This window comes from Phalacrocorax carbo, chromosome 10 (genome assembly GCF_963921805.1).
Source record: "Phalacrocorax carbo chromosome 10, bPhaCar2.1, whole genome shotgun sequence".
Lineage (NCBI taxonomy): Eukaryota > Metazoa > Chordata > Aves > Suliformes > Phalacrocoracidae > Phalacrocorax > Phalacrocorax carbo.
In genome coordinates, this window is record NC_087522.1 from 9,204,272 (window position 1) to 9,217,886 (window position 13,615).

The 13,615-nt window shown below is 42.8% G+C and overlaps 1 protein-coding gene across 1 annotated transcript; it reads left to right on the plus strand.

Annotated features, from left to right (window-relative positions):
• Window positions 1–3,695: 3,695 nt before the first annotated feature.
• Window positions 3,696–13,348, plus strand: ZP2 (zona pellucida glycoprotein 2). Its single transcript, XM_009508997.2, has 19 exons — window positions 3,696–3,706; window positions 4,782–4,855; window positions 5,038–5,121; window positions 5,213–5,307; window positions 6,101–6,256; window positions 6,602–6,646; window positions 6,909–7,073; window positions 7,445–7,541; window positions 7,624–7,805; window positions 8,221–8,350; window positions 8,533–8,714; window positions 8,793–8,884; window positions 8,972–9,096; window positions 9,366–9,555; window positions 9,845–9,980; window positions 10,062–10,158; window positions 10,247–10,333; window positions 10,421–10,557; window positions 13,280–13,348. Exons 1-19 carry the CDS (start codon window positions 3,696–3,698, stop codon window positions 13,346–13,348), a joined length of 2,154 nt encoding a protein of 717 aa, XP_009507292.2.
• Window positions 13,349–13,615: the final 267 nt, after the last annotated feature.

The window sequence follows — 13,615 nt, forward strand, 5'->3', positions numbered from 1 at the left end:
CCGGTGCTATCCTGCCATCTCAGAGCAGTGAGGAAGGGCTGTGCTTCACCCAGGCCACCTCCATCCCTGCATTAGAAGACAGCTTTACCCTCAGCCCTTTTTCAAGTTCCCTGCATTGCCCTTAATACTTTTCTAATAAAAAATACAGTCATTTTTTTCCATTTTCTATTTAACCAGGCTCAGAACTGACTTAAATTTACAGCTACTAGAAAAAAAACCTAGCTGTTGCAGAACAAAGACAAGTAATACATATACTTTTCCATGTATATTTTACATAAGCTGTTTCTTGATGCCACTGAATTTTATTTCCTTTACTGGGTAGTGTAAGCTTTTTTACTCTCAAGAGTGTAAAATGATCATCAAAGCACATATTGCATATAACACCAGTGCCTGGTAGAAGAGACAGCGTTTTTCTTGTACATTGACATTTTGCATTGTTAGCTACACCCATGAAAGTGAGTTGGTGGCAAAACAGACCTTATCATTTTTCAAAATTATTGATCTCTTCTACAGAAGTACATACATTTGCTTTTCTGTTAATTGATTCAGCACACAAACTGTTGATCTCAGGGTGATTTTTATCATCTAACATCTGAAAATATTGATTTTAAAAGAAAGTTTCTCTGTATGATGCTAAGTGGGAAACTATTGTTCCAAGTTTTAATTAGAGGTAAAGCAAAACCCATATCAATTGGAGAGAAACTCTGGGACTTTGCGAGCTTCATTATTATTAATGTCACAAAAGGGGGAATCACAAAAAAGAAAGAAAAAAGAAAAGAACAAACAAAATCTCCATCTGTTTCTAAACTCCTGGTGTTTGTTCATCTTTGTCCCATCCAAAAACCTCAACTTAAAATGCAATAAATGACTCAACATCAAATGAGCTAAATTTCTCAGCCTGAATGGAGATTTTTCCTTTTGAGATTGAAGCTCAAAATTGTGAACTTTTAAAACTCCCTCAGTAGTTAGAATGAAGCTTTTCTTTTGGGGGTTGAAAAGAACTTCAAAACCATTCTACTTCCAATTGAAATGTCTTACCAGGCTCAGGAGAAACTCTGCTGTCATGGTACATGGTGTTGTAAGCTAATGAATTATTTAACTAGCAGTTTTGATTTATTACTGGATTTTTCTGTGTCTTTCATTATTGCTTAATTTTTTTTTTATAACTGTCTTAAATAAAATATTACCAGTTAAACTATTTAGATTGAAAGACTACAGCATCATTATTTATGTTTTCTAGATCACTCAGGGTCCGGTCTGAACAGCGATGTTGTTGTGCCATCTGTTTTGCCTGAGGTGTTACCCAGCACAACACTTCCTCATTGCAACTTTTGTAAGCACCAAATGTGGTATGGTAAAGGCCATATGAGGGGAGGCAAGTAAGTCTCTGCTTGTCTAATGAGATCCTTGGAACTAACGGTCTTAGAGAAGAATGAAATTAGTCACATGGGATAATTGTGGCTACACAATTCAGAGGTGATGACAACATTTAAACAACAAGAAAAGCTTATTTCTTCACTCCTTAGAGAGGCAAAACTGCTGTGCCCAAGGGCAGTGTTACTGGATGACCTCCTGAGCAGCCCTGTTCCCACAGCAAAGTTGAGTGTGACCCATGCTGATGGTGCCTGAGACCCATCCCAATGTGATCTTTGTTCAGGTGTTACCGTGCTCAGGTCGGAGGTCCAAGGGCAGCCCTTGCAGTTTGTCTGCACACATCATTTCAGGAGCGAGGCCCTAATCAATACGGAAAGATACATAAAATTGGAAGGGAGTAAAGGCAATTCTACAAAATCCCTGTCTCTCCTCACCTGCACTCCTCAATGCCTGGCTGTACTGGGCATATAAAGCAGACTGGGGAACTTCTGTAGGGCTAGAAACAGTGACATTATCTGTTGTATCGGAGTGACATCTGCAATAACTGTTTTTGCTGCAAATGCTCAAACACAGGAGTCCTGACCTGGCATTTGGGATTTTTGCATTGCTGAAGACTTTTCCTTTGTTTTGTTTTGTTTTTTTTTCCATAATACCATCATCGGTGCTACAAACAGTCCCACGGGAAGATACATTGAGCTCATTGGTGCCTCAGATGCTGTCCTGCTGCCAGTGTGTGAGGGACAGGGACAGCCAAAGCCCCTAGGAAAGTGCATCTATGCTGAAGTGGTCTGTGCTCTCCAGAGATGGTATGCAATGCCCCAATGCTCAGGGGTGTTCAGCAGTGCTCTTGGGCAATGCTTTTTTCCCCAAAAGTTAGAAAATCAAACAAATAAATGAAAAAAGTAGAGGATTGGAAGAGGAGACCTTGCAGGTTTTTGCAGCAGAAAAAAATTAATGAAAGCCATGGAGATAGCTTTGTGTTTCAGGATATGAATTAGCTGTTGACTTGTAACTCAGGCCATAGTTATTTTTACAGGTTCAGCAACTTGGACAGGTGGAACTGAATTTTTTGAAAGAAGGAATGGCTGTCCTTTCTCTTTAGCTTAAGTTGTAAATTCAGACTTGTTAAGTGAAGCAACAACTAATTATTTTAGCCCATGCTGATGAATTACGTCCTACAAACCTGCATGCTTGAAGATTGATATTAGAAGCTGCTAACTTGCACCACAGGGCAAAACCAGTTGGTGACTGTGGCGATAGTGTTGCTCCAACTGTTAAATGTTGTCTGGCCCAACATTATCTTTCAGCTACACAAGCCACAGCCTGTTACAAGGCATTTGGGAGTTGACAAAACCCTGAGTTAACTGTAGCAGGTGAGGACAGGCTGTCCTTCTGTGAAGGGCCTTGCATTGCTGCTGCCCAGGCCAACGCAGGTTTCTCCCACACTAGCAGCATCACTCTGGCATGACGCAAGACAGAGCTTTTACCAGCCCAGAGTCAGCCAGACTCTGAGAACATGATCCAAAGCTCCCTGGAACTTAGAGCTTTTCCACCAATTTAACAAAGCTGGGAATCAGGGGCAGGGAAATTACAAATTTAACTTTACATTGGATTTGACTGCCTGAAAGTACCTTGTTTGCGTAATTCTTTAAAGGATGTGTATTGAAACACCTTTTTTCCCCTACTGTCTCAGTTAAACCCAAGCTAAATAATAATAGATACATAATACAATAAAGTTGCGTGTGACTTCAGAGTTTTTTTCATTAGTTTCTGTATAATCATTGCTTTTGAAAACAATTTCATTATAAAAAAAGAGAGAAAAAGAAAGGTACATGATGTATGTTTGTGAATTCATGAGTCTCTGGGAAGTTAATTTCTTGCCAAACGTTATCCGCATGCTAATCCTATTGATGGCAAAAGCGGAAATGCAATTTCTTTTTATGCTACTAAAATCAGGTGCTGTTTACTCTGGCATGGTTATGGATCTGAGCTAGTGACTGCTTATTGCTATGAGTTGCATCGTGCACACTTGGTATCCCCACTTGCATAATAGCTTTAACCCTGCATTTGCCATGTTGTCACAAGGATAAGAGTTAAAGAGATGCTTCTAAAGAATTTATATTTTAAAATTACTTACAGTAGTCATCTGCTCTGCCTGTATGGATCATATTACTTTGCTACGTAGAGCACTGATGGCAATCACACACTCTGCAGCTACCTGCCTCCACCATGCTGTTGTCCCACACAAGTTCCAAGCACTTCAGTACCTACCAGCAGTTGATAGACAAGCTCTTTCTCACAACTCTCAATCTTTAAGAGAAATGAGGCTACTGTTTGGGAAACTATAAATCTAAACTCCAAATTGGCCTGGAAACTCTAAAATCTGCTCTAGGCACAGGTCTATAACTGTAAAAAGAAATATAAATTAATGTATTTTACATTAATACATGGTACAGTAACACAAAATTTATTATTCCCTGAAGCCTAATTTAACATCCCATTCCTAAATTACTCTTTCATAATATTAATTTTCCTCTATTCCTATGATCTATCTTTTTGCTTTCTCACATCTCAAGAATTCAAGGACTTTTAAAAAGATGACTCTTTGGGAGTTCTTTACAAGTCTGTCTGAATTCGAAAGCATTGGAGAAGCTGAAAGATAACATAAATATGAGATTTTTTCTTCCCAGGCCTCTTCCCCACAGCTTTGAACAATGACTGTCTCACCAAAGCCTCCAGAGAGCTTCTAGTCTAAGATCTGATCTAGGACTTCTCTTCCTTAACCTGCCACTCATGTTTTTCTCCTAAATAGATCTGTATCAGCATTGCAGATTTGCACATACAGAGGAATAAAATATTCTTAGTTACATAAAAATCTGCTGGTGGAATTGTTTTAAGTATCAGAAAATCAAAGTGGCACAGAAATCTCCTTTTTAAAAAATTACCACCAAAAGACATGCATTCTTCTGTGCAACATCTGACAACGGAATAAAGGGAGTAAATTATCAGAGCAAGAAAAAAATGCCTTAAAAAGAGAAGGAAACAACAACCCATGCCAAAGGTTTAATATCACCTTAAGGTCTCGTGGGAGCCCTTCTCTTCACAGCAAGGAGACTGCATCTCAATGAGGGGCAGGTGCAAGCTGTCAGTCCCCCAGGCAGCAGAAAGGCTGCACCTGTGTGAGCCTGCACCCGGTCCTATATAATCGTCCCTGGACAGCTGAAGAGCAAGCTTGTGGTGGCAGTGAGGAGATGGGGCTGTTTGTGGGGCAGCAGTGCTTAAGCACATCCCTGATGTGGTGAGTAGGGTTTGGAGGCAGCATAGACAACTGGATGTTTTGCTGGGTTTTTTTTTTTTTTCCTCCTTTTTCTTCTCTGTGTTCTCATTTGGTCTTGTTTATCTTGCAGGTGGCTGCTCCTGTTTGGATTTTTGCTGCCATTAGCCCCTTGTGCTGATGGCCTGGGAGATCAGGATCTCTTGGGTAATGAGGCCTCTCTGGGCTGGTAGTGATATGGATGTGGGCTTTAGGTTTGCTTGGGGCTGCTTCCCCTCTGTCTTAGTGTGGAAGGGGTCTCTGAAGCACAGCTGGTTAGCTGGAGACCTTGGAGGGTGTGTGCCTCCAGGAGGGTGATGGTGGAGCTAATTGTGGTCTTCCCTCTGCAGAGAGTGTGACCTGTCACAGGGATGGGATGGAAGTTGAGTTTTCCAGAGAGCTTGGTAACTACTCCTGGCATGTGTGTGTTGTGGGTAGGTATTGCTACTGGCTTGGCTTGGTCCTTCTACTGTAGCTTGAAAGCAGATGCCTGCCTGCAGGGCTAACCTTCCACCTTCTTCCTAGATGTGAGTGGTGAGGAGATAGTGTCCTGTGACCACACTGTGGATTATGAGAGGCTGTTGCTCAGTGTCCTGTTTGCCAACTGCACTAGCCTGGAGGTAAAGGGATCTCTGTTCTGGGAGGGTGCTGTGATGGAGTGTGGTTTTTCTCCTGGCCAGGACTGGGTTTAATAGGGTTTCTAGCTCTAACTTTCTTCAATACTGGAAATGCTTAAACTAGTCTGTAAGACCAGTTAATGCCAGAAACAGTTAAAAACTAAACTGTTACTGTAATACTTGTTCTCTCAACTGTGGGTTAAACCCTCTCAGACACAGCCATAAATGTTGTGTTCTCCTGTGAAGGAATTGAGATCTTTGTTAAATAACATCTTGTAAGGAATTGGACAAGGTTCAGGAGCTTCATAGCACCACTCTATTTACTCATATGTATATTGATAGAACAATTAACATGCATGCTATTCATAGCTATTGGGTTGGTCCCCCACATACTACTCTACCTCAAACTAGTTTCAGAAACAGATGATTTGCTGGTATTGGTTGCTTTTAGGCATTTGAAATACCACAAGACTCTTTATTTTTGGCATTTATTAACTTGTTTCCTGAACAGCTGACTCCTTGGCACTACTGCCTGCCAGTCCTTGAAGGCTTTCTTCTTGACTCCTGCAGTCTTCTTGGTACCTTCTGCTTTTCAACCTAGTCTTGTTAACCTATGCTTTCCTAGAGAACCTATCCTTTTCCATAAACTTCTAAAATGACAGTTCATTGGGTCCTTGCACTGGTATGAACACTTAAAACAACCCTGAAGTCACAGTTTAGTCTCAAAGGCTTTTAGTTGTCATCATGCTGCAGTAAGCAATGCTGCTTCTTTCTAATTAATGTCTCTTTCCTATAGCATGGCAAGCACCAGCTAAGGTTGAGGCTGATGGTGAATGACACTATGGGAGAGGAGAATGTAACCTACAGCACTCACTGCAATACTGTTCATGCAGATGAAATCACTACTCCTTCCTTTGTTGGTGCAACAAACTGTACAAAAGACTTCATGGCAGTAAGTAGAGGAATAGGAGTGCTATAGATCCTGTTTAGAGGCTTGTGAGATGGGATGGCTGTCTCCTGGAACTGCATGGCTGGGATCTGCAGAAGCTCCAGCCAGCTTCAGGGAGGTCTGTTGGCTGCATGTCCATCTTGGCATGACAACTACCTCTTTGAAGAGCTAGTTTGCAAATGGTTATTAATGATGCACATGGCCTGGCTTCAACCCTATTGCAGGGCAATCTGGGATACTGGTACCAGATGCCTGCTTTGGAAAACTATAGTGGATATTTTTCTTAGGAAGTTGTAAGGTTGTGGCTGCTGTCTGTCCCTGTGGTCTAACCCCTGTGTTGTGTTCTAGGTTACTTTCCCAAGACTCATTCCAAGCCTCAGTGATGAGCATATGGTATGTGCATTCTGTCTTGCAAAGGGAGGGCATGGGAATGCATGGGTTTTGGATCTAAATTGAGTCTCGTGTCTCCAAGCTAGAATAGTTCCCTCTTCTGGGGTAACTGTCTTGCTGGGAAGCTTAATTCTATACTATCAATATGGGGAGCTTGAATGTAAGACCTGCAAGGTGGCAGCCCTGTAGGGTGAAGAATTGTTATGTCTTCCTGCTTCTATGTGGATATGCCTTCCCTCTCTAAGGAAAGATCTCCTGCTTTCAGGTTCCAGCAACTCCAATGACCTGGACTCTGTCAATTGATGATGGAACCAGAATACATCAGCTGAGCCTTGGGCAAGCCATGCAGCAAGGCTATAATTTTCTAGCTGATGGCCACAATCTGATCTTTCAGGTGGCCTTTACTGCCACTGGAGTTGTTTCCTACAAGGTAGGTGACAAAGAATTCTCCCTGAGGAGAGAGTGCAGCTTTAACAGAGGCTAGGTATGTCCCTCCTGTAGACATGTGGAAACATGTAAACTGCCCAGCCCTATAAAATGGGGAAGCACAGTGTGCACCTCCGCAGAACAGCTGACAAGTACTGAGATAAGTGGGCTCCTAACTATAGCCTGTCCTGTGAACATGTGAAGGGCAGTGTCATGAGCAGAGCCTTTTTGAAAAGGTGAGATGGGAAGAAACTGCTGTTGCAAGTGTGCACAGCAGCAGTCCTGAACTAGACATAGTATATGGCCCTGCAGGGTTGGTCTTGTGATGGTTTATGAACTGGGTACTTTCTAATAAACATGTTTCATCTTTGCCAGTACAATGATAAGGTGCTCTACACTGTGGCAGTCAGGCTCACATATGGCCCTCCTGAACATAGACTGACTGTGGAGTCAAGAATGCTTTGTGCACCAGGTAATGCATGGAAAAAGTAGGAACCTGTCCTGCTTCTGGCCTGAGGAAACTGGTGTTATATTTAACAAAGATGTTGTTGCAGGTCCAGCAACCTGTAATGCAACACACATGACTGTTGCCCTCCCAGCCTTCCCGGGGATCCTTATGGCTGTGAGTGTAGAGGATAAGACCATCCCCATGGACCAGCTTCAGGAAAATGGGATTGCTGTGGACACACAGAGAGGGGTTAAGATGCATATTAACAGGGGAGTCCTGAAGTCCAGGGTGAGTTCTGATCCTCAAGTCACGGGAGCTGGTGGGATCACAACTCTCTGGCACTTACTGAGAACCAGAGCGCACATCTTTGACCTTGACTAAGTACCTGTCAAGACAGCTATGTGCAATGTGGCTGGCTGAGGGCAGTTGTGGTTAAGATGAATGTAAATTGACTTTATAATAGATAGTAATCACTCAAAGGTAACTTACATTTTGTAAAGTCTCTTGGTAAAAAAGCTGGAGGTGAAAATATTCCTCTTCAAGTGGCTTGGTATTTTGCATGCCTGGAGCAATGCAAGTTAACAAACCTGCATTTTTAGCAAACTAGGGCACCATGGCCCCAGAGCAAGTGAAACACTAACACATGCATGTGTTAAAATGAGCTCTTGTAGTTACACTTCAGGAAGTAACTCTTGTTTTTCAGCTACATGGGGAGAGCTGCTCAGGACTTCAGTCCTACATGACTTCTTTGAAACTGTCTTTTTACTTTCATGGGGAGACTGTGACAATGGTGATGCACCCAGAGTGCCCCTGTGACCAGCATGTACCAATAGGTAAGTGACTAACTACTGCAGTGGACTCAGCCCATGTGCTGCTCAGATGGTAATCCTTCAGCATGGCTTGCTGTTAAACTTTCCTGTGAAGGGCTAGTTCATCTCTAGCCAGAACACAACAGCTCTTGGCAGACTGGGCTGTCAATGACAGGCATAACAACTTATGTGAATGTCTGTTACAGCTGCTGTATGCACCCAGGATGGGTACATGGATTTTGAAATCCTTGCTGAGAGTACTATACCACTGCTAGACTTGGATACACTTAGACTCAGAGATCCTGCATGCCGGCCAGCCTTTAAGTCACCTTTGAATGACAGAGTTTGGTTTCATGTCCCACTGAATGGATGTGGGACCAGGTATTGGGTAAGTATGTAGCCAGGATTGATGGGGAGGGCTTCATACACTGGGAATGCCCTCATAAATGCTGTTATTTCCCCACAGTTTGATGGGGAGAAGATTGTTTATGAGAATGAGGTGAGGGCATTATGGGCAGACCTTCCACTGCGCAGGATCTCAAGAGACAGTGAACTCAGGTGTGTCTGGAAACCTCTTTAGGTAATACTTAGTCCTGGATATCCTACATATGTTCATAAGACTCACCTGCTCATGCCTTGTTACAGGCTAACAGTCCTGTGCTCCTTCAGGAATGGTGATGCCTCTCTTACTGTAAGGGTAGACAACCTTCCTTCTCTGGCTTCCTCAGTGAATGAAGGTCCCCTCTCCTTAGTTCTTCTAAGCTACCCAGGTAAATCTGACTCTGGGCTCAGGTGGCTAGCAAGCAACTGAGCTGGGGGGGGAAGGGGGAGGGTGTATGAATGAATTGTTCTGGTGCATGGGCTCCTAATGACCTGAGGGGCTTTCTTCCCTCCCACCCATGCTACTTGAGGCAGATGCCTTAAATCTGTCACTCCAGGACAAACTACAGCTGGAGAACTGCCTGCTGTTGAAGATCTCTAGACCAATACTTCAGGACTTTTTGTACACTGACTTATCTAACAAAACTGTTTTTTGCAGACAACTCATACAGGCAGCCATACCGTGATGACCAGTACCCAATAGTAAGGTACCTACGGCAGCCCATCTTCCTGGAAGTTCAGGTCCTGAACCGCAATGATCCCAACCTCCATTTGGTATTGGATGACTGCTGGGCAACAGCTTCCCAAGATCCAAGCTCACTTCCCCAGTGGAATATTGTTGTTGATGGGTGAGTGTCCTGCAAGAGAAATTAAAGCACTCTTGGCAGCATGTGGGAGGATTCCCTAATTCCCTGTCTCTCCCTTGGGAACAGAGACCCAGGTACAGGAGCTTTTACTTCAGGTGGCCTTCAAGATACTTTAGTGGTGCTGCCCTGATATGCTGAAAATCGTAGGAGGTCTTCAGCACATCTACATCAAACTCAAAAAACCACAACCCCCAGAAACCCATAAAACCAACACATGAACTACTGATCTCCACCCTGTTGTTCTGACTTGCTGCTGCTTAACCATTTGCAGGTGTGAGTATGACCTGGACAGCTACAGGACTGTATTTCACCCTGTGGGGCATGGTGTCAGCTATGCTAACTATCGCCAAAGGCTGGAAGTGAAGACTTTTGTCTTTGTCTCTGGTGACAAAGCCCTCCCTGGCCTAGTAAGTGATGTTTGCTGCCTTAGAGCGGTAAGCAAGGGCAGTTATTGTCCCAGAATGAATGGACCTCTCATTCTGTCCCAGGTATACTTCCATTGCAGTGTCCTGATCTGTGACCGTTTTCAACCGGATTCCCCTCTGTGTATGATGAGATGCCCCCGGCAATCTAGAAGCAAGCGAGGTAATGTCTAAGCAGATGTCAGGTTGAACTTATCCAAGATAACCTGCTGTTAACCTCTGGGTTAACCTCTACTACATTACTGTTGTAGAGAGTGGGATTCCAGGAGTGAACTCAGCACTGGTGAGCTTGTGGGGTCCTGTCCTCCTTGTGCCAGAAGGATGGTCTGCAACTCAAGGTACTAAGCAAGTGTGGTGCTAATGTATGCTGCTTGGCTTAGTGAAGAGTTGTCTCCACCAACTATATCTTTCTCTTTGCTTTGTAGGGAGCATCCTCTTGAGTGAGGAGGCATGGATTGTCATTACAACGACTGCTGTTAGCATTCTCTCTCTGGTGGCCATAACAATACTATTTTCAGCTTTTCTTAAATGTCTAAAGAGAAGAGCATTCCTGGTAAATGTGGTACGTTAGTGTAGTTTTGCAAATAAACCTGGATTGCAAGTGTCTTCTGGATGAATTGTATAGTTCTGGAGTTCTTGCTGTAGAGCATTCAAGAAACTGGACTGGACAACTATGAATGTCTGTCTTGCTGAGCAGTGGTACTGCTCTCAATGTCTCTTGACAAAGCATTCTAACTGAAGCCTTTGAAAGCCTAAGCTTTTTGGGTTAGACTCAATGGAAGCTTCCCCTATACTAGATGGCTTCCTTAGCTCACATTATGGGGTACCCTGATGGACAGGGTATCACTTCATTTCTTCTAATGCTGTGGGAACTGGGCTCTTGTAAGATTCTATAGAGTTCTCCTGCCTTTTCCTAGGACTGTAGAAAAGGATTTAACTGAAGAAAAATATTACTTTAAGGCAAAGCAGTGTTCCTTAACAACTGTGCAGTAAACTTGTGGCGTTTAGGCCTAATGCTGGTAATTCAGCATCATCTAGACCCTTTACAGCAGTAACCAAATACTCAAATTCACTACTATTTAGCTGGGACTATATGAAAACAAGTGGTGTTTCATGATACCTACTCTGCAGAATCAAAGCCCATCTGTGAATTTCACTTCATGCTAGTCATCTAGATAACTCCAACATTGAAACTAGATTTTTTTTTTAACATAAGGGTTTAATATGGGCAAATGGTAGCTGCTCAGTGAATGTTTTGTGGTACTTAAGTAAAAGTACAGATACATGACCCAGGTAGTAGCATCACTCTCTAATTTCTAAAGATTAGTTTATGCAGCAGTACTCAATGCCACATTACTCTTCAGAACCAAGTGAAGTTATGACTGACTGTACTTTTACCTTGGCTTGTCAAAATCAAGTCTTTGCATTGTAGGGGTGGTGAGTGCAATGTGTAATCTATAGCTTATACACATAGCATATAGTTTAAGGCTTGTTAGTGACAGTGGAAATGAATTAACTGACTGTAAAATACAAGCAAATCTTCTGCTGAGTCTTTTTTTGAAAGACCAAGACAGCTGCCACATTATTAATGAGTGTCAGTCTGTCAAGGTTTCTAGATTCAAACACTTCATGGCTCTGCTATTATTTTCTAGCTTAAAACATGCTCATGGAGTGCCCTCTGGCATAGGCTGATGTACTCTATCCCAGAGGCTTAGAGACCTTTAGTTGCCTGGAACTCAAGCTTAGTTTCAATGTGTAAAATGAACTTCCACATCTGAGAAACTTGATGACCACATTGAAGTGGTTACAGATGACTTGGATGATAGAGAATGTGCTGAGTTATCTATGTAGCTTTAAGTATGCTGTTTTCAAAAATAGCAAACCAGTTTGAAGCAGGGACACTTTTTATTTGGTTTCATGCCTCACCACTACAGGCAGGGACGGCTAAATGTGATTGAATAAGCTGTCCTAGAATAACTTAACTTTATGTACTTGTACCTTGAGGACTAGAAAGTGACCATGTAAAAGTAGCTCCTTGTTGCTGGTTTATACCTTCAAGCTTGACTTCAATGCACTAGCTCTTCCTGAGGAGCTGAAGTCTCTGCAGTAAAGCTTTTAAGTTCACTGGCTGATTTTTAACTATACTTGAGTCAAAGATCACAAGCTTCTTGAGGCTAAATGAAGTTCAGTGGTGGTATGTTAAATTCATGGCTGTTGAGCTGTGGTCTGGGATTGCCCTTCTGTACTCTCAGATTGAACACCCTGTTCCCCTTTGCTCTGGCATAACTGCTGCTGTCAAGCACAGCTGCCTTTCCTACTACCCATGCTTGCCTTGTATTAGACTGGCTAAGAGGGAACTGCTATGTAGCCAACAGACCACCTCTGGTGCGGGGGCATGGGTATCCAAAGGAGCTGGATGTGTAGATAGTGAGTGACAGCCTGGTCTGGTTCTTTCATACTGAACATCAGCTTCAGGATTTCTAGCTATTTCACTAATGAGCAGATGCTTGACATCTGCCTCTCTGTTGTGGTTTAGCCCAGTCAGCAACTAAGCACCACCCAGCTGCTCACTCATTTCCCCTGTGGTGGGATGGGGGAGAAAATCAGAAGAGTCAAAGTGAGGAAACTCATGGGTTGAGACAAAGACAGTTTAACAGGTAAAGCAAAAGCCCTGCATGCAAGCAAAGCAAACCAAGGAATTCATTCGCTGCTTCCCATTGGCAGGCAGGTGTTCAGCCATCTCCAGGAAAGCAGGGCTCCATCATGTATAATAGTTACTTGGGAAGACAAACACAATCACTTCAAATTTCCCCCCTTCCTCCTCCTTCCCCAGCTTTATATACTGAGCATGATGTCATATGGTGTGGAATATCCCTTTGGCCAGTTTGGATCAGCTGTCTTGGCTGTGCACCTGGCAGAGCATGGGAAGCTGGAAAAGTCCTTGACTTAGTGTAAGCACTACGTAACACACTGCTTTAGCTGTTGCCATCAATGCTGTTTTCAGCATGAATCCAAAATGCAGCCCCATACTAGCTACTACAAAGAAAATTATCCTAGCTGAAACTAGGATACTCTTTAATTGGTACTAAGCTTTTGAAAAAACTCTTATGCTGCAAGTGTACCAGCTAACTGCTACCTTATCTTCTGGTGCAGTTAACAATAGTTTCTGTTGTTTGGCCACCTCTGTCTTTGTAGGTCTGGTCCTTATTTGCAGATGTATTGCTGTTAGTAATGTATTTTAGAAGGTTTTTTGATGCCCTATCTAACTGTTCTGTTCCCTATAGACCAAACAGTTGTTTGTTTTGGTGACTCTAGCCATTGATGATAAACCCAAGAACAGTTCTCTGAAGTAGAAAAATGTTACCCTTACCAGAACAGTTCTTATGTTCTGCTGTTACTTAAAAGGTTTATAAATGTTATCTGTATTGTAAACATTGGGAAAAATTTTTTACCCAAACTGGCTTGATATGTTGCCCTTACTCCCTCTAAAGGAACATTTTTCTAAATACAAATAAGTTTGAAGGAAACTACCATGTAACCATATAAACTAAATAATAGTAGGTTGAGGGCAGCCACACAGGGTTTAACAGTATATCTAGCCTGCAGGCAGAGAGAATGGA